This window comes from Mytilus californianus, unplaced genomic scaffold, assembly GCF_021869535.1.
Source record: "Mytilus californianus isolate M0D057914Y unplaced genomic scaffold, xbMytCali1.0.p SCAF_15, whole genome shotgun sequence".
NCBI lineage: Eukaryota > Metazoa > Mollusca > Bivalvia > Mytilida > Mytilidae > Mytilus > Mytilus californianus.
In genome coordinates, this window is record NW_026262637.1 from 13622986 (window position 1) to 13644687 (window position 21702).

General features: G+C 31.3%; 1 protein-coding gene across 3 annotated transcripts; it reads right to left on the reverse strand.

Annotated features, from left to right (window-relative positions):
• Window positions 1-7609: 7609 nt before the first annotated feature.
• Window positions 7610-21111, reverse strand: LOC127725457 (uncharacterized). 3 transcript variants are annotated; one of them, XM_052232420.1, is made up of 2 exons: window positions 20830-21111; window positions 7610-8923 (listed from the first exon to the last, which is right to left on the reverse strand). In XM_052232420.1, the coding sequence occupies exon 2, from the start codon at window positions 8872-8874 to the stop codon at window positions 7942-7944; it is 933 nt and encodes a 310-aa protein (XP_052088380.1). In that variant the 5' UTR covers window positions 8875-8923; window positions 20830-21111; the 3' UTR covers window positions 7610-7941. The 3 variants fall into 3 exon arrangements, with proteins under 3 accessions (XP_052088380.1, XP_052088382.1, XP_052088381.1); XM_052232422.1 differs by lacking the exon at window positions 20830-21111 and adding an exon at window positions 9739-9940; XM_052232421.1 differs by lacking the exon at window positions 20830-21111 and adding an exon at window positions 9548-9940.
• Between the last annotated feature and the right edge of the window lie 591 nt (window positions 21112-21702).

The window sequence follows — 21702 nt, forward strand, 5'->3', positions numbered from 1 at the left end:
AAGCTTATTAAAATAATGGAGAGTTGTATATTTAAGACAGCCTTTGTTTTTGTTTCATGTACCGTTGATGTCCTTTTTGATTAAGATGGTTAATTTAAGTACTTATTATTATTGTACTTTTTTATCTGTCGTTTTTTTTCTTCACAAAATTTAAAAAAAAACGAATGTAGTGGAGGTTTTAATGTACAATTCAGAAATAATTTCGAGTTGGTTTAGTCGTAACGTTGCGAGTTATAAGGTTACTAATAATTTTACCATAAATACATTCATTGCTTGAATCTTTAATTGGATGCCTGTGTTAGAATTTTCATTGTACATATAAAAAAGAAGATGTGGTATGATTGCCAATTAGACAACTCTCCACAAGAGACCAAATGACACAGAAATTTACAACTATAGGTCACCGTACGGCCTTCAACAATGAGCAAAGCCCATACCGCACAGTCAGCTCTAAAAGGCCCCGAAATGACAATGTAAAACAATTCAAACGAGAAAACTAACGGCCTAATTTATGTACTAAAAATGAACGAATAACAAATAGGTAACACATAAACAAACGACAACCACTGAATTACAGGCTCCTGACTTGGGACAGGCACATACATACAGAATGTACATTTGTATGAACAAAATCACATTATACAGTAGTTAATTTGGTGGACTAATTGTGCATTTTGAAACTATTTGTTCAGCGGCGGGACTTGGAACTAAATATCTAAAAAACGAAGAGTCACAAGATGAGGACGAAAAATCCCCCAAAACCCTCCCTCCTGCAAAAAATTAAAAAACAAACCAAACAGAAGCCAAAAGTTTTATTTGATTAAAAATTAAGAAGCATCTATTTGATATAAGTTGCATCTTTTTAGTACACTGTAAAATATTCAGTAGTGTTTCCCATTAAAACAAAAGCCATCCTGAAAATGTGGTTCGAGAAATTCGATCGCTTCTAATAGTACCTTCATGATGTCCATCCTGTGATCTGGTGTAAACTACATCCCCAAGATTTATGGTATGTATGACGAACCCAGTAGAACAATGTTCTTCGACGGAACTTTCTGAATCAACATAAATACTTCCGTGGACTTTATTATCGATGACTAATTCCACTCCGATCTCACTATTTCGATCTCCACTGGCACATACTGTCCATGTAAATGCATATGTCCCAGGCACTGATGCTCGAAAGATTCCGGTAAAGTTTTCATACCCATTTCCAACATTGCATTCAACAAGGTCATAAATGAGCGTATGTTTAACGCCAAATGATGGAGCGTCAAAGGATGCTGATTTATATGCAGAAAAAGCCACGCCCGTCCTATCTGGTAGTTGCTTAAGAAGGAGTCTTTCATTCCGTATTTTACCTGTTATACAGACATAAAATCATCTTAAAGCAATTTAAAAAAAAATAAAATAACCTAAATAAGATATCTTATATTTGATAAGATATCTTATAAACTAAATAAAATGAATAATAATAAAGTAAATGAAATATCTTATAGACTTTTAAAAATATCTTATAAACTATATAAGATATCTCACAACAGGGTAAATATGTCTTAGTATACATGTACAAGTCAGGAGCCTTTATTTCAGTGGTAGCCGTGTGTTGCTATATGCATACATCATATCTGTTTTTTATTTGTTGTTATGTAATAAATCAGATCGTTAATTTTTCTCGTTTGAATTGTTTTACTTTTTGCTATGTCGGGACCTTGTATAGCTTTCTATGTGGTATTGGTTTTGCTTATTGTTGAAGGTCTACAGTGTCCTATAGTTGCTTATATCTACGTCATTTGAACTCTGGTGGATAATTGTCTCATTGGCAATCATACCACATACCTTTATTGTATCATCCATCAAACAAATTCAGAAATAATTCGTTCATGCCATGTTCTATGCTCATTTTAACATAGATAGGCATTATATTTGTGAATATCTTTATACATAGCGTAAGCGACTTATTTCGAAAATTCAGAACTTTTGTTCTTCGCAGTTGGTCTATAGATAATGTAGCTAAGACATTCTCGAAAGGCAGCCATTTTGATTTGATGAAGCAAAAACGTTCTAGGAAAACAACCTTTTCAGGATTAAAAGTTGAACAGATACACAGACGTCACGCACGTGCACCTCATAATCTTTGTTTGTTTACAAAACGAAAGAAGAGCGTAACATTAGAATCCAAAGTCATGTCCAGTAGTAAGTGTGAAATCAGATCCATGATATTGATTGATTGATTGGTGATTGCTTTACGTCGCATCAAGCACAAAAGGCTATATCGCGGCTACAGCTATTTTAAATATTATAACAAGACTATGGCACAGATCCATGATAAAACCGTCCATTCAAATAATGTCATGTGAATGAATTCGCCGTTTCAAAATGCTCTTTAAAAAAAGAATATATTATCTGACGCCAATGCGTCAGCCAGCCAGATAGATTCAACTTGCTGACATTCATTTCAATTATGTACGGTATCATCCATTGCTTTACAATGTGGGTAACATTGCAAAAGTAATAGGTTTTGTTACTAGCATTTCTAAACAAGCTTGTAATTTGACAAGTTTTAGCTTTTCTTGTAATTAGAAAAATCGAAGCTTTTCCAAAAAGCTTGTAATTGGACTAATAGTAGATTTTCTATAAAGCTTGTTATTGGACAAGTAAGTATGTAAATTTATTTAGAGTCGGCACATATTTACAAATAACAATGAACATAAGCTTAAGAAAGCTCTAAGATACGAAAGATTTTCTATTTCCAAAGCTGATAGTATCAACAAATTGACTTTTTTTGTTTGTAGTTTCATTCAGTCTGACGTCACAACGTCAATAAAAAAATTCAAGTAGTGGACATCCGTTTCAATGACAGTTTGGCGTCCACTGCGTCTCAAAAGTGTATAACACTGCATCTCGGTTAATAACACAAGGAAAAGCTTTACTGAAAACCTTGTAAGTTTTTACTAAAATCATGACCGTCTCAAATCGAATTATATAAAACGTTTAGGGTATTTTGGCATTGAAGTTTCATCCATTTAGAATAGTCACTGTTGCAAATAAATTATAGTGGTGTCTTGGCAAAACAAGGAAAAGAAATCGGCTGATGATACAATTTTGGAGAATTTAAATTATTCGGATTTATGTATTATATAACATTGAGAAGGCGGTAAGATCTAAATCATCGACGTGTTTACTCTTTTCTTATTTTGGTTAAGATTTGTCACAAGTGCATAGTTGTTATGATCTGCTTGTAACACTTTCCCTGTATCTGTCATGGAACTCTACAGTCATAGAGTCAATATTGTAATCTTGGTGAAAAGTAGCGGAGTTTGACTATTACAGAATGCATTAATATATGCTACACGGTTTATCATTGAAAACTAAAAGCATAAAAAGAAAGGAAGGAAAACTATTTGTTGTGCGTATTGTATTTATGATCATTATTCCATATTCTATACTGACTTTACATATCAATAGGCAGCCCTGTTCTAAACATATACCAGAATTTGTCTTATCTTCTTGTAACGCACTTTTCACATATAATAGATGCTAAAGTTCAACAAGCTTTTTGAAATCAGTATTATCATCTAAAAGACATGAAATGAAAACTATTTGGGACTTTTTTTAACGTTTTGGTGCACGCTTTTGAAAATATTACACAGAATGCTTTTATTACATTCTGAAAAGGCGAATTCAACCAAACAGAACATCTGTTCAGTGATGGCACATCAAATTCCGTCAGTCGGAGTCGGTTTGAATCTTCATGTATGTAATATTAAAAATAAATACATTATTTCTCAATAGCCTTTGATCTGCAACTAAAAAAACAGATAAACGAAGGAAGCCAACTTGAAGGTTTATTTTAGATGATGCAATGGTATTATTTTACCTTGAAATACTTGTTCAATGTTAAGTTTCCATTGCCGTAATTCGGCTACCTCATTCTCTATCACAGACATCTTTCGAACCTCCTTTTCAAGTTTAGAAATTTTCTTTTCATAAATTTCCATTCTTTTTAAAAGTTTATCATCATTTCTATTTGCAAAAACTCCACTAAAGAACAAGCACAACATAATTCTATCCAATGCCATTTGTAAACGTGGACAGATAAGAATGTGTGTCATGGTTCTGGTCTTATCAAATTTACAGCCATAATTACAGACGGGGCTATTGCTATATTTGTATTTTTCAGACTTGATTTATAATCATTCATGTTTTCAAAAACTGTATGCATATTAACACCCTCATTACGTTAAAGTAAGCCGTGAACAAAACAAAAATAAATCATTCTTTAGCAAGTGGTATTTCCAACATTTGCCTTTCACTTTTCAAAAATACATATAGGAATAAGTAGATAAGTATTAAAAATATCTATTTTCCAAAATTAAAGCAGACACATAGAATTGTTTAAAAGAATATAAAATATAATTGTTTCCCTTCGTTTATTCGTGTTAAATGAAACAATGTTTTATTCAATTAGAAAAATCCTCAATCTTGTTTATCGTTGTGTGATACCGGGAATTGTTTATTTTACATACGATACTTTTTGGTCGTCTCGTGAGGGGTAGGCATGTCTCGTTGTAATATAAAATAAAGCATTTTTTTTAATATCATTCCTGAAATTGGGAATTTTTATGAAAAAGTAGAATTGCCATATTTTTTCCATATAAGGCACTTGTATTATAAAATCGTATAACTTTTGAGTTTCGATGATAGATATTCTCAAAGTCTAAACTACAAGAAAATACACATGGTTTGTCGTTCTTGAAACAGTTTTGTCTTATTATTAAGAGAGCAACATCGTGCAACTAACCTGCAGAAATTAAAAAAAAGTGATATTTCGCACCTAATTTTCAACGTTGATATTGTTCATAAAGTTTTGGGATATGAACGTCAAATCTTTCACTTTTGCTTAATAAACTTATAATTTATCTTTTGTGGTTCAATCAGCTAGTGTATCTCGTATTTTTGGGATGACATGAATCCGGTAACTGAAGTGTGTCTTTCGTTTTAATGTATTATACTTTGATTTTTTTTATATACGTCCAGTAGTCTACTGATTGAGGTTGAAAAAAAAAATGTGGATGTTTGGAAACTTATAAAACTAGTGTATTCCAGCCACATATTCATGTGTCTGTTTTAAATCAGTGGTTGTCTAATGTCATAAGTCTGAATGTCTTTTTTTCCCTTCTTTCTTTTGTTTTGTTTTGTTGATGGATCTTTCATGGTGTATGTAAAATATTTTCACGTTTATTTATAATAGACTCTGACTATTTATAGCTTGAAGTATTGTGTGGACACCTCTGATTACATATTGCCCTTTAAGTGTCTTGTGGTTATTTTTGTCGTTTCTCTCTTAGTGATGTGTAACCATAACTCTTTTTGTTCATATCTAAAAGAGAGATAGTATAAAAAAAAAACCGACGCTGTATAAATGAACGATCTTGCTAATCAATGCGTGTATTGAACATTTCAAAATTTTATTTTGGAAAGTGCAACGCTCGAATGAAGAGTTTACGTCATTATTCTTCAACCTACCCTTCCCGAATTGAATTTAATCACTCAAATTCAATGAATATATTTTTTTTATGAATTTGGTACACTGGAACTCATCCATAACCAATAATTGTTTTAACAATATTAAATGTTTATCTTAATGGCATTGAGATGTATCTGAACAAAAGCCTTACTATCGATGTTCTTCATTGAAATTTCATAAATTTTAATGCAGTGGTGACATCCCTTTAATTTATTGCTTGACAACGGAGAACATTCACTTTCATTTTAGTCCAACAATTAATTTTATGAGTGACTCCATTGATGCCAGTGCTGTGTGCATCAAGCATGTAAATATTTCTATAGCAATAATTATATTCTTCGCAGCATTATTTATCAGGCATGCTACGGTGTTCGAAATTGAATAAAAATGATGAATTTTTAATGACATTCCATTTAAAAGTTTTAATAAGCTTAACAAACTTCATTTAGTTATTGAATTGTGAATCAGAAATTATTGGTAATGCTATGACTTCGGGACTTGATAAATAACATGTAGTGTGGGTTTTGAAACTAAAGGATGGTGTCCAATAATTAGGTATAAGCCTCTGAGACGTAAAAATATTCAATTAAAATCAAAATTTGAGAGAGAGAGAGAGAGAGAGTTGTCGAATAAAGCTTTTACGGCACATTCAACACCATCTGACATATTTTCTGTTAACTATTTTGTTAGAAGGTATAAAAAGTAAAACAACAAAAATACCGAACTCCAAGGAAAATTCAAAACGGAAAGTCCCGTAACAATTGGCAAAATCAAAAGCTCAAACACATCAAACGAATGGAAAAAAAACCTGTCATATTCCTGACTTGGAAATTCAAATTAAAATTATATTAAATCGTCTATGCAACAGCAGTCGATTTTTTTGGGAAACTTACAATAAAATAAAAATAAATAATCTAATAATAGATACATACATCATGATATTTTATTAAATGCTGCAGCTAGAATTTCATCTGAATATAGATGATGATGATGAATGACTTTTTAACGTCCAGCGGCAAATTAATATGCATATTCAGGACGAGAACATGCATATGTTAATGTAATATAAATATTAACCCTGCTTTGTACTAGATCGACAAGCTGAGCCAGATTTTTAATGTGCTAGTTCACAATGTAATAGTACACAGGAAGACATGTCACTTTACCCGGACACATTATTTTGACTCCGAGCCGACCAGACTTTGCTCTTACTCCTTAATGTCACGTGCTTAGCGAAGAAGCAGCAAATGCCAACTTTAAAGTCTTTGGTTTGACCGGCCGGGGTTCGAACCCACGACCTCCAGCACTCGAGACGAACACACTACCACTAGACCACCAAGGCGGTTCTCCGAATATAGAAAAAGTCTATTGAATATTTACAATTTTTATTTTCCTGATTCAAAGTTTATATTTTCAATCGTGAAACAGGTGGGATGTTTTAATGAATCCACAGGTTGAAAAGTAATTAATGGTTTCTGAAATAGTCATTCTACAACTTTTTTATTGAAATGAAATGTTATTACTACCGAGCTTTCTTACTGCATTATCCGCATCGGTGGTTTCGTTGTGATTTGCTCGCCTGGAGTGTGGAAGGTCGCTGGTTAGATATACGACAAAACTTAAGAACTGACAATTTGTATTTGCTGCTTCTCCTCTTAGCATGAAGTATTTAGGAATAAAAACAAAGATTAGGGGCTGGGAGTCAAATTGTTGTAGCTGAATATACATGTCGAGAGGGATAAACTTTCCTTTCAAGGCTGGCTTAAATCTTTGCTATATAAGGAGAACTCGAACCGTCCTAATCATTTATTGTGTTTAACTTGCTTCAATATGCTCATGTTTTTAGAAGTAGCTTTTGGCTAGTTTTTGCATGTGATTGTATTTTTGAGTATTCTGGATATTTGAACTTCTGTTAGATTTCATAGATGACAAATTTCCCTTTTACTATTTCGCTTTTGTATTGTTCATGCTAAAAGAACATTCTATTTGTCATTTTGATGTATCCTACTCCTTGAAAACTTGAACATTTTGATATTTTTGATTCCCAGATGTCTTACAAAATAATAACAAACAGAAGCATATACTATAAAAATGTATTGTCTAGAAGACTTATTTTCCCTAAAGTCATCACCTTTACAGCAATTTTACAATACAGTTAACACACAAGAATTTGGTAGCTTTAATAGAACATGTTACAGTTAATATTTCTTATAAATGGTTCTATTTAGTTATTACTTTTTATTTTATAGTGTTTTGCTTATTTGTATTTGAATTTTTACGGAAAATTTACAACAAATACTGATCTACATTGACAAGTCAGTCTTATTAATTGCATATCCTGAAGACTTAAATCACATTTTCGTTTCCGTCCATTTTTCAGTCATATCCCGCTCGATGTCCTGTATTTCAATCTACACCATACATGTTTTTGATCGGACAATGTCAGTCATTAGATAATCTGGTTTCTTCTGTCGCTTATTGAAAGTTTCCACATCCACCAGAAATGAACGTATTCTAGTGTTAAGTTCATCATTTCCTTTTGCCCAAGCATATCTTTTCTGTTTAAATTCATCCGTTTTATCCGGTTTTCCATATTTTTCTTCTTGTTCTATTTTACTTAGTTCTTGTAGTTCTCTCCGTGAACGAATTTGACGCTTGCGCAGTTGCCTTGCATACGCAACTTCTGGTTTCATGACTGGTATATCCTGAGCCTCCATCACTTCACCATCTTTAAGATCTTGAAATCTGACTATTGCCGGGCGACGCTGTCGTTTACTTCGCTCTTTTCTCAGATATGCTGGCGACGAAAGACAGCGAAGTGTCATAAAGCTTCGGTAGCCTTGAATGTTTTTATGTATAACTTTATTATCATTTTTAGTTGATGATTTCGAGGAAGTTAATTTCTGCATAGAAATAGCAAACATAGTTAGCGTACTTACAGGCGGCTTATCAGAGTCACGACGCATATTGCTCTCAACATGAGTCTGAGGTCTGCTCCCTAAACTAGAACTTTGAATTCCATAAGTTAGTACTTCCGTTGTGTGCGGTGTTCCATCACGTGATTTTGGAGTATGAGATCGTCTATCATACAGAGAAACACTATCTTTAATCTCACCACGTTTAATAGCAGAACTTAAACGCGAAATTTCTTCGGCTTCCTTTCGCGCCTCTTTTAAAGCATCGTCAGTATCTATACTTGCTCTGAATTTTGCTTTGTGTAAACTGGCTATTTTAATTTCTAGACTGTCTGATAAGAACGAATTCTCTTGGTATGTCGTGCTGTGATCAATTTTAATGTTCCCTCGAGAATCAATATCGGTATGGTGCTTACTTGTAGAAGGCATCTTAATAATTAAAAAATATTCACATTTCAATTCATTCTATGTAATGGTTCTGAAAGTAGAAAAAAGAAGTTTATTTGTCATAACACACGAGAAATATGTAAATATTACTTTATAGTGTACTATATCTTCAATCTACTCAGTTATAGAATCGATGAATACAGTATGTTTTTTTTTTGTGATAAATTGATGATTGTGTAACGTCCTGCAGCAAATATTACATCCGTATTTAGAACGACATTATTCTTAAGAATCATTCGTGTTACCTCGCGAGGTAATAATCTTCCAATAAGTTGAGATATTTATTAATATTCTATTAACTGTTAAAGTTTATGTGTAGAACATCAAATAGAAGATAACAAATTTTGAACCGATCTTCTTCAGCAAATTCAGAAGGTTTATTACTCAGAGTTGATAAGTTGGTTTTAATGCTACATTTGTGTACTAGCGTAAACGAAAAGCGGCAAATACAATATCGCAATATATACAAATTGTGATAATTTTCTTCTTTTTTTCTTTTTTTGTTATTATTTGGAATAAGATTTTCTGACCAGGTTAACATTATGAAATGCTGTTAGAAAATGAATCTGTTCGTTCTACATTTTATATGATTTTTAATTTCGAAAATTATATCGTAAAAATACAACGACACCACAAAATGAAATTAAAAACTAACCTGAGAAAGTTGACAACCATGAATAATCTTCCAATAAGTTGAGATATTTATTAATATTCTATTAACAGTTAAAGTCTACGTGTAGAACATTAAATAGAAGATAACAAATTTTGAACCGATCTTCTTTATTAACAGTTTGTTCAAATCTTCTTTAACAATAAGTTATGCACAAGGAAACTATCTCATCTTACGTTATGAATGTCGTAAATCTGTCATGCAACAAGTCGTTTAATACACTGTTTCTATTGAAATGTTTAAAGGATGCTCTATCCGACATGCTGAGTGCATACATCTCCTAGCAATCATCAGATTTACTTAATGCATGGTATTATATGTGTAAATACACCTGACTGAATTATATAAAACACTTATCTGACATTGTTATATCACTCAGTCCGCAGCAAATTATATATTGATTTTAATTGGGTACTATTACCTTGGCAATATATAAACAATAGCTTATGACATTTGGCTTTCTGTGATAAGTGAATACTTGAAAGGCACAAATTCGTAATTAATTTTCAGAAGATATTGCATGAATCGATTTACTGGTTAAAATATGGGATACTCTAGGTTAAATTACGACAGGATCAAAACTGTATCTTCAAAAGGTATGCAATGTTTTCATAAAAAACAAAGTATAATATTGAACCATCCCTACTTCTAATCATTTTTTTATCGTTTAATTTGTTCTCGGCCTAGATATTCATCAAATATGTGCAGCTGTACGTAGAACAAATAACTACAACCAATATGAGTTTATCCTCTTTAAGTTAACTTTGTATAACTTTTTAGATCTCTAAAATACAAAATCACATTTTAGACGGCACGGCATTTTCATAGTAGTTTTTGAAAGGCGAAAAATCAGTATCTAGTATCCATTTATTTAACCTTACTAATTCAATCACGTTTTATTGCACATTCCTTTGATCTTGAATCATATCAATTATATGTACATTATTTTCATAATTATTATCATTTATTGTTAACAATCCAACGCAATCCTTAATATCATACTAGCCCTCAAAAGACTGCTTCTTAACTCAGGTTTTAGCTAATTAACATAATTTCAGTACCCATCACTTTTTTCATGTTGTAAAGCAGTCTTCTGGTGATTACGGTTTCAATTCAATTTTATATTTCATTGATTTTAGTCTCATTTCTCTAAAAATACTGGTATGTAGAATATAGTTTTGTGACAGTTGTGGTAGAGGACAAAATGTGATTACCTCTGTAATAATTATGTCCGTTTACATATACACGTATATAAATAGAAATTTATGAAATAGAGGAATAGAGAAAAAAAAATTTAGTGTCTATACACCTTATCGCTATTTGTCCGCCATTACTGGACATCACACAAGTTCCCGTAAAATTTTGACGTCATAATAGAAAATATCTGACGCCACAATGGAAAAGTGTTTGTTGTATGACGTCAAAAGTTCGAGCGGGACTGATTCTCGGGTCAAGCGGGGTTAGCGATAAGGTGTATTCGATACGGTTTTTTTCTGGGTTTTTTTTTTCCTTTTTCCAATTACACTCATCTCAATAAAAGAGTGCGTTTTATACATGGAAATATTTCCACAATTATACAAAATTTGTCTTGCTATTTCCCCTCGCATGCACTTTAATTATTTCTTCACAGTTTGAACACTAAGTATATAATTATGAAATAAATTTAAATGGAACCGTTACATGTCTTTTGACAATTCCTATTATTGTGGAAACACATGGATGATTACCAGCGGGTTTCCAAACCTCAATCTTGGTATATAAAGGCAGCGCTCTAGCCGACTGAGCAAAAGAAGATCTTCTTATCTCATTTCTAATCTTAAATATAAAAAAGTATTTTATATTTGTTTTCTAAAACTTGAGGCCTTAGTATTGTAAGCTATAATCTTTCCATATTGGAGAAAATGCAAAATAATACTTCTGTATTGTGTACAAAGACTACCATGTGTTATAGTAGACCCAGTTTTAAACTTGTTTCCTTGTTCTTATTTTTTGGAGGGGGTCACCTCTTTTTAGATTCCAATACTACTGTAATACATGTATGTTTAAAAGGGAACGATTATCATCAGGAATGTTTATAATTACTTCTGATAATCAGTTTGAATATTAACGTTATATTTTTATTTTATTCTTACCTTTTACGTCTAAATAATTTCAGATCGGCCGTTGAAAACAAAATACAATTTCAAGTGTTTCCAATACATTCAAAATAATGAAGCACCGGTTTTTATAATAATTTATATCCTTGTGACCAGGCATTATCGAGTCAATAACCAAAAATACCTTACTCTGTAATATGTTAATAGACTTACAGTTAACTTTAATTTCATATGCTTGATTATACACATATATTTTACATAAAACAGTTTTTACAATTTCAACTTTTTCATGTGTATAAATATTTATCTTAAAAATTTGAAGTTCAAATACAAATTAAATCAGATAGATGTAAATGTCCTGAATTGAATACAAACCGTAACTGACCACATAAAAAAAATGGGATATTGACCTTTAAATATTTCCTTTTGATGTTATAGACTAATTGAAAAAGGTTATGTTTATAACGTTGTCCAGTCATTGCGTCGGTTATTTTTGACAATGAACATTTCTTCGCTATAAAAAGTTTAACAGGTCGGGTACACTAACTTATACGGATATACATAATTTTGCATACTTATGTTCCTGCCAAAATAATTATTTATTTTACATATAATACTCAATTTTGTTTTAACTTGGTTATTGACCAATCCAGTGAATGAGTTGCAATGCACGAGGGACTATTAAGTGTTTACAATCTATCGACAACACGTGCTTTTAGTGACAAACAACGCATTTTTTTCACAAATTGCCGGAAAACATTTCATCTTTATTTCTTCTTATGTAATTACATTTACAGACCATGATATAAACCATAAGTTCTATGCTCAGAATAACGAATAATTGTTTCTGCCCTAAGAAAGAGTGTTTGAAATACTTGAACCATAGCCAATAGTGTTATGGATAAATAAACTTAGATTTCAGACATGCGCTCACGAGACCGCATTTAAACAGCACAAAATACTAAAGAGATGATTATTTGCATTCAAATTTCGAAAACGGGAGGCTTCTAAACTGTTCAGTTATCTCGTAAAATATGGAAAGCAAGTGTCTGTAAAATGCATTCACAAATCTTTTCCGTTTCGGCACAGAATAGATTTTATGATATATAACCTACTTCTGTCATTGCAAAGGTCAATGAAAGTCAATAAAAGGACCATTGTCCAAAAAACTAAAGCCAAATGCGGCACGCCCTCAGAGGTAATCAGAAAATGTTCAATTTGCATGCTCAGGTTTAAAAAATCATTGCTCACTAGCTTCAGATTTTGACTTTTATTTTTGTATTGTCATTGTAATAAAGTGTAGGTTTTGTCTTTGTTTAGGACTGTACCTGTGCATTCATTCACGTGAAATTGATGACAAAGTGTCTATTGTACAGTAAATTCACTTGAGGTCTTTAAAACTTGTGTACTAATGGATTACATGATACTATGTGCTTAAGGAATTGTCGTAGCCTGCATGCTTAAGTGTTACATAATGCACAGATAATATGGCACAGAAATCCTACTTGATATCAAGCAATACAGGCTACAAAACATCATATGAAATTAAAGACAGACACAGAATCTATCTGCAGTGATTGCGTTGACTTTTTTATTGACATGATATTAAAGCAGTTAAGTTAAAGCTACTTACAATTAAGTATTATCAAAATATCGTTATATAAATAGACTGTGACACGTGACTGAATGCTGTCTTCTAGTTGTTGTTTGGTTATTTTTGTTGTAAAAGTTGCTGTCTCATTGACATGTTCATCGTGTACTCGGAAACAAAGTTAAGGAAATTCACTATGCGCTAAAGGAAAAAAAAATAAAATGAATTGCGCTTTTATTGTTGTTATTCATCTTAAAGTCACAGTAGGGCCTTTGTAATAAATAGGGTGAAAACTGAGAAGTAAGGAATGGAATTATATTCTTATAAATCAATTAAACAATTACTGAGACAATAATTATATTCAATAAAACGTTCATAGCATGTGAAAATAGAAAACATTTCCTGGTTATCTCTGAGGCTGTTTTTGTTTTTACAAACTAAGGCCCTTTTATTGAGTTTTATTGACCTTTGCAATGACAGAAGTAGGTTATTTACCATACAAAATATTATGTGCCAAAGAAAAATATCTTTAGTGCATCTTACCAAACTTAGATACTCGCTTCTCCTATTCAACGATATCACTGAAAAGTTCAGGAGACGCCCGTTTTGGAAATCTGAATGCAAGTACAACTAAACACTTTTCAGTTTTTGTGTCATTTTGGTTTTTGTCTCGTGAACGATTTTTGGTTTTTGTCTCGTGAACGAAATGTCTAAAAAAAAATTTATTTATCCATGATAATATTGGCTATGGTTCAAGTATTCATTAATTTGTGTAAAGAACTAATACTTTATATCATGGTCTGTAAATGTAATCGCATAAAAAGAAAGACGAAATGTTTTTCCGGCAATCTGTGAAAAAAAATGCGTTTTATGTCAGTAAAAAACACGTGATCTCCGAGAATTGTAAACATGTAGTAGCCCATCTTATCATGTATTGCAACTCGTTTACTGGATTGGTTAAAAATGAGTAAGTAAAATAAATTTAGTTCTATGTAAACAAACAATAACTAAGGATTGTCTACCCCAGAAGTAGTCAGCACTTCATTATCATTGATATGGTCATGATGAACTAACTGTTTAAAGTTTTTGAATTTTTGGACATACTAAGGATTTTCTACCCAAGGAATAGATTACCTTATTATGCTGTATTTAACAAAACCTTTCGGAATTTCGGGTCCGCAATAATCTTCAACTTCGTATTTTATTTGACCTGTTTCACTTTTCTGATTCGAGCGTCACTGATGATTCTTTTGTAGACGAAATGCGCGTCTGGCGTACAAAATTTAAATCCTTTTATCTATGATGAATTATTTATATCGGTGGGAATTTATGTTAACAATTTTACAACGAAAATCTCTGTAATAAAGTCTTTGGGTTTTTGGCCCACATATTGGCTTTATTCACCACTAAATCCCAATTTTCTATTAAATGCAATGAAATATTTTACAGTATTGCTTTGAACAACGTTTCTCTTTGGTAAATGTACAAATTGGCACGTCACTTTTATTCTGTATTTTTACAGTTTTAATTTTGTAGTACTTTGAAAATTTTGTAATACACAGGCCTACAGAAGGGGTCATAAATCTTAAAAGAAGTTGAAACCGATACATAATTCAATGACAACTTCCTGCCTCTCCTACACTTAAGATAAAAAAATTTAATGTCTATGTTCACCAACAGAGAGTATAAGTATTCGATTAATGTTTTAAATTACTCTCTGTTGTTAGCTTATTAATACCAACATGAAGTTCAAAATGAAATTTTAATTATCTAAAAATAAATTTCTCTGTAGTCGTGAAATGCATTATTAATGTGGCCGATTGTGTGTGATTTTCTAATTGTCTGAGATTTAAATATCGTACGAGATAGTCAATAACATCTGTAAGGGAAAAACATGGTAGTTGAAGTGTGTAATCATTTGAATAAATTAAACCAATTTTAAAATGAAATGTATAAAAGTTGCAGCATGTTAGAAAATTTTCACAAAAAAGCTAATGAATAAAAATACTCATATGACATAAATTTTTGTTTATCCTAAAATCGACAATTAAACTATACAAATGTACAGATAAACTGAAGCGATATGCACGTTTATTGTATATGTATTACTTCAATTGAAGTCATAAATGTGTATGAAGATGTGTTAATTACAACTTGTAACCCTTTGGAAGCAGCCGAGTTCATCCCTATTGTTCTCCTACCTGATGTATAATGTTGTATTAGATTTTAATACTTTAGTGTAGTGTAAACCGCGTTTAAGAATATAATCGGACTTTCATTATCTGATTATAGACAACTCAAAATATTGTAATATTGGATACTCGAAAATTTGTCCAACAATTACGGACAAAAGCTTTCTTAGAAACGAGAATCGATAATTGCAACCCATTGTACACCTGCTGATCTCTGACAAGATAATTAACATTCGATGGCAATTCTAAACTTTTGTAATGTGTGATTTTTTTTATTTTGCAATGTTTTGTTCTCGATAACAGCCTTTCCTATCATTTGAAAAAAAGACTAAGACGGTTAGTAATTTTGTACCGCTGGTTTACACAGTCTTCTGATGTCTTAGAGTTGTGTACCGTTTGATTAAACATTCTATGTCTTAGACTAAGATAGTTTTTACATATTTTACTTAGACACATTACGTATATATCTAATGTCTAAGGGTGAGATCATTTTTACATACTTTACTTACTGTTTTGGGTTAGATTATATTGTACCATTGATTTAAACATTAAATTTTTACTAATTTCTTAGGGTGAGATAACTTTTTATATTTTGTTTTTGCTTTTTTCGTGTATTCTCATAACATATAGCTGTAGTTTCCGTAAATGTTGAAAACATATCGTTTTACGTATTCGAATTATATCTTTTACTCATACTCATTTTGGAAGGAATATGTCAGTTGTTTTCCATTCGTTCCATTGGTTGATATAGTCTAACGTTTGATTTTGTCAGGTTTTATGGACCTACCTCCCCAATGAATTTACCTTGGAGTTTAAATCATACTCAAAGCAATAGCATTAACGCCAAATAAATTATGAACAGCGCTCGTTCATTATAATCATATTCCCCGAGCAGGGTCAAGGTTTTGCCACGGGATATACTAAGTATACATATAAGTATCATACAATGAATTTGAGGTTCACAATGACATTTTGGAAGATAACGTCATGTATCATTGAAATTCAATATCAGTTTAAACAGGAATTGAAGAAACACGATGTCTAATCCAATTTCTATGAAATTGAAAAGTCAATAATTTGCAGGGGAAATCATAAAATGATTAAAAGTAAAAACACACAATGCCATTTAGAAGTGACAGTTTTCTTGAAGTTTCATTGAATTCGAACGCCTGATTTACGAAGAGTCTTTAAAACTCTATTATTCTCAATAAACTGACGAATATTGTTTTACATTTTCCTTTCATTCATTAAAGTTTCGGCAAGCCTTTCTTGATAAATTGTAATACCGCTGTAAATTAGAATGTATTAGGGAATATTCCCACCTATTTTATATCAAATCCATTTGAAATGTGTTCCTGTGTCATCCTAAGCTTATTTTCAATAATGACACACTTATAATGCTTGATTTGTTAATGCTTTTCAACTTCGTGTTTGATTAGAGCTTCATACTGTTCTGATTCGAGCACCACTGACGAGTCTTATGTAGACGAAACGTGCGTCTGGCGTATCAAATTTTAAGCATTAAATAAATAATAAGTTATATAATACAATCAAAATAATTGCCCTTGTTTATTTAGGTATATCGAAAGATATTTACTTATATACACAGAAATGTATATATGATATATATTTATCTTCCCGTTCTGTCTTTGCATCAATGTTTCATAATGTTAATCCTTACAAAAATGGAATACATCTGTGTAAATTTTGTTCTTTTGTAGCAAACACTATGCACAGGTGAATCAATAAATAAAAAGTAAATATTAGGATGTAAATTGCAAGCTATTAAAACTTTAAAGATTTAAGAAGTTTGACCTTAAATAAATATTTCTTCAAATTTACTACTGATCGTTCAAATGACAGATTTACAATATCTTTGCTTGTAAAGAATGATATAATTTTGAATAAAAGTGCAGATTGCGGCAATTAAGACGTCCCGCTGGTGATATATGTTATGTTTTTTATAATTATGTTAAGATTGTCTGGCTTTTTCATAAAATAGCAAAACAAATTCAATACTACATGGAATTTAAATATATCCAGTTGACAGCGGTGAGTTATCTGCTAGTTATCTGGAATTATTTCATCAAATACGCCAAGGAAATTAAAAGTATACAATAGAGCCTCCAATTTTGTTGTCCGGCAAAGACGATGATATTTTCACAATTCTCGAATCTTTTTTTGTAGAGTAACTTTAAGCGAATGTGTAGCAGGTGTGAATACGGTATAAACGGGTTCCTCATTCATACTTTTAAATCACAAGATTACTTCAATTATCCGGTAGTAAAATTCATGCTTCGTTCATTATTTTGTACATACATTAGGCCGTTAGTTCTCTCTTTGAATTGTTTTACATTTGTCATGTGGGTACCTATGACTATGCGGTGTGGGTTTTGCTTATTGTATAAGGCCGTACGGTGACCTATAGTTGTTTATTTCTGTGTTATTTGGTCTCTTGTGGAGAGTTGTGTCATTGGCAATCATACCACATCTTCTTATTTTTATATTTAGGGACTTCCGTTTGTCTGTGAGAGAAATGTTATAAATAAGAAGCACATCTGGTCGGAATGTAGATGATAAATCCGATGCCTCGTGTTGAAAAGTACCAAACGTTCTACAAGATATATTAGATGTCAAGAATATATAAAACTATTTATATATCAATAGAACTTACACAATTTCGAAAAGATTAAAGAATTTCATTACTTTTTCAATTTCAGATAATGTACCTCATAGTTTACAAGAACGGGCAGAAATCTTACACTTACTTTTTAAAATGTCCCATTTTGTTATCGATGAACACTGTCTTTAATTGTATAAAAGTAGGACATCTACAGTTTATATTTAACTGCCAAGGTTATGAAATAGTTATCAAGGGATGTAGTATTTTGGATAGTCAATCTTTTGTTAAAAAAATGACATTGCTAAAATGAATGTTTGTATCATTGTATCTTGTAACGATAAAAAGAAAACGATTTTCGTTATTCTGGACCTCAGATCTTTAAAAAGAAGTGTTCTGTATGAAAAAAGAATCAAATTGCTTGAAATACTAGTAATGTTAAAATTAAAAAATCAACTCTTGCTTTGAGTATCTTATTACTATTGTATCTTTGGAGTTATAACATGTATAATGCAATTATACATAACTGATTCTACTATCTGTATTTTTTCTATTCCAATTTGACTTTGTTCAGAGTTTAATTGTATGGTTCCATATTATATAACGGAAAGCTACAAAAGAAAAATCACTTAGAGAATAGATAAATCTCTTGCCAGACTTTGAAGTGCTAAAGATTAAAAGCAGAATGTAATTATATAGGCATGCCTTCTTTAAAACCATGTAAAAACTGAGAGAGAAAATTTCACATTTTCTTATCACATTTGTGACTGATATAAAATTATCAAAGGAAGGAGCTACTTGCGCCTGTTTTAAATGTACAATTACTCCTTAAACATATGGAACTTGCGTATAATTTATTTTAATTATTTAGTTAAACAATTGACAAACTGCATTCAGATCTTATTGAAAAAAGTCATAAACAGATAAACTAAAAAGAACAGAGAGAAATATATACCAATTGCATAGGGACAACAGTAATACAAGTATTTAAAAAAACACTTTTTACTACATGCAATGTGTAGTTCGGTTCGGCTGTTGAGGAAAGTCTATAAGTTGTTTGTATATTTCATCTGTTCCTTTATTATACAATGATTACATTTTAGAAACTCTGTTTCGTTATACGAAGCAAGGAATCAGCACTGTAGTTTAACTTTATATTTCTGATAACTAGCCTAATATATCCATTCTCTATATATTTGATATCCCCGCAATGACAGGTGTAAAGCTGTATGTTGTTGTATAGCACCTGACATTGATTTATGTATGAACATAGAGGGCAAACTTATGAAATTCCAGTTAACCCCCTGTTTTAATACTCGATAACCTCTGTAAAGATCTCTTTATAGAAATTATTTTTAAAGTTGAAACATTAATTCGTCGCTTGTTCTGCAAACCTGTGGTCTGATCTGGCGATATGCAAATAACAACGAAATAATACAAAACGTCAATTTATTATTTAAAGCGACTGATATACCAATTATACATTAATTCTGAATTTATTGATTATTGATGTTTTATCTCCAGATGCAAATATGTCATGTATATTTAGGACTAAAACAGTTTATCAATAAATCAAATGGGTAGGTTTTGCAAAGTGCATGGATCTGGATGTTGGATAGGGGCAGATGCAACAGGCTACCTACGGATCCCTCAAAAGTTGTTGTAATGGGTCTTTTCCATGCATAAATCGTGATACGCTCCTTACAACATATACAACCCCAAATATCCCATAAAGTTAAATGGATGCCCCTTTTTAGTATCAGTTTTACTGCTAGCGGATGGAAGAGTTTATCATTATTTCTATACACCAGTAAACCGTTTGAGTCGCATATTTGGCTGGGTATAAGGGCATTAACAACGTAACTTTAATATTCCATTTAAAAACAGAATTATTGGACCAATTAAATGAAACTCTGCAGTAGAACTCTCACAAAATGTGTATCTGTCTGTGAGGACTTTTTGTTAAGGATATGTATGTGATATAAGTGATATTATCTTTAGGCCATATTAAAATCCATCCAATCACCAGTTGACGCTCTTTTATAACCGTTGACAAGTGGCCTACAAGTATATCTCTACATTTGTCGAGAACAAAATATTGACAAAAGTTGTAGTATACCAAACGCTACAGTCTGAATGTTACTTAATAAACTACCTTAAACCAAAGTCTATCGTGATAACTATAGGTTGTTTTCTATAATTTTCACTTAAATTCACATACTAATATACACCTTTTTTATTTTGTAGATACATGTTTTGTCCCGCAGACAGATTTTGCATTGATAATTTTAACATAAAACAAATCTTGGTAAACATCACTAACTACTAATAAAACACCTGTCTGATCAATGTTTGACAAAATTGGAAATGATATGCTAGTCTAAGAGTTATATTAAATATTTAGTTGCATATATCACCTTTAATCTCTCCACCATTATAGTTCTAATGAAAGGTCTCGTAGTTTAGGTCATTGCATACGGAAAAATATCTAATATTTGTATGAAATTTAAAATATTTAATATACTGTATGGTAAGTACTAACAGTCAAAACACTTGTGAATTTGATGTAGTAAAACAACTGAAGTATACTTGTCATAAAGAAATAATGAACACAATCAATATTTGTCCAACTACACGATTAGAATAACGAGTAATGCAAAATAAGGAAGGCTGTATTCAAATGATAATAAAATATAACTAAGATCATACTTAAGGCCAAGAAGACCCAAATTACATTCTTATTTTAACATAAAGTAAAAATAACTCACCGCGTGTTGTCTGTACCTGTTTCGTTGTCCCGACTGATAAATATGAACTGTAATATAGGCGTTTACAAACATGCCCTTTTCATCTCCTTTTGTACGCTACTTTTAAATTTTACAAAGAAATCACTTTTCATCACTCGGTAATATATTATAAAATGTTCATTTAAAATGAATACCAAACGTACGGTGGTGCTATATCGAGAAGACATTCAGTTGGTTGTCTTTTGTGTGTAAAAATGAATAAATTGAAATTAAATATAAAAAGATCATTTTATTTACGTAGCTTTAATATGAATGGGAATTAAAATCTTAACTTGTATCCATATATATAACTCGAAAGGTAAAACGACTAATTTGAAGGTCTATTCAACAAAATAAATATATTATAAATAATCATCGAGTTGCTCACTCAAATAAATTAAGATTAATTATAATTTCAATAAACGACGACAGAACTTTCTATTTCCTTCTCAAATAGACATAGTGACAATTCATATCTGATTTTAACATTTAAATAAAACATTGTCATCGTGTTATTTTTAATTATTCGTTATATATTTTCTTCTTGAGCTGTTACGAACTGTCCATTAAAGTCTACTTCAAATAACATTAACGGTACCAATCAAAGAATCAGAGCTATGCATGGGGGAATTACTCTTCTAAACAAAGATAAATGATGAAGTAAAAAAAAACCATTTTGATTGCATAAGGAGTCATATATCTGTCTCATGGCAACAAATAACAAACCATAATATTTGACCAAATATATGTAGAAAAATTAAGAGTTCGATCTACAGTGACATAATTTAGCATATCAGACCGCAAGAAGTCGAGCCATGAAAAATACCAAACAACGGATACCTGATGACGAAATTG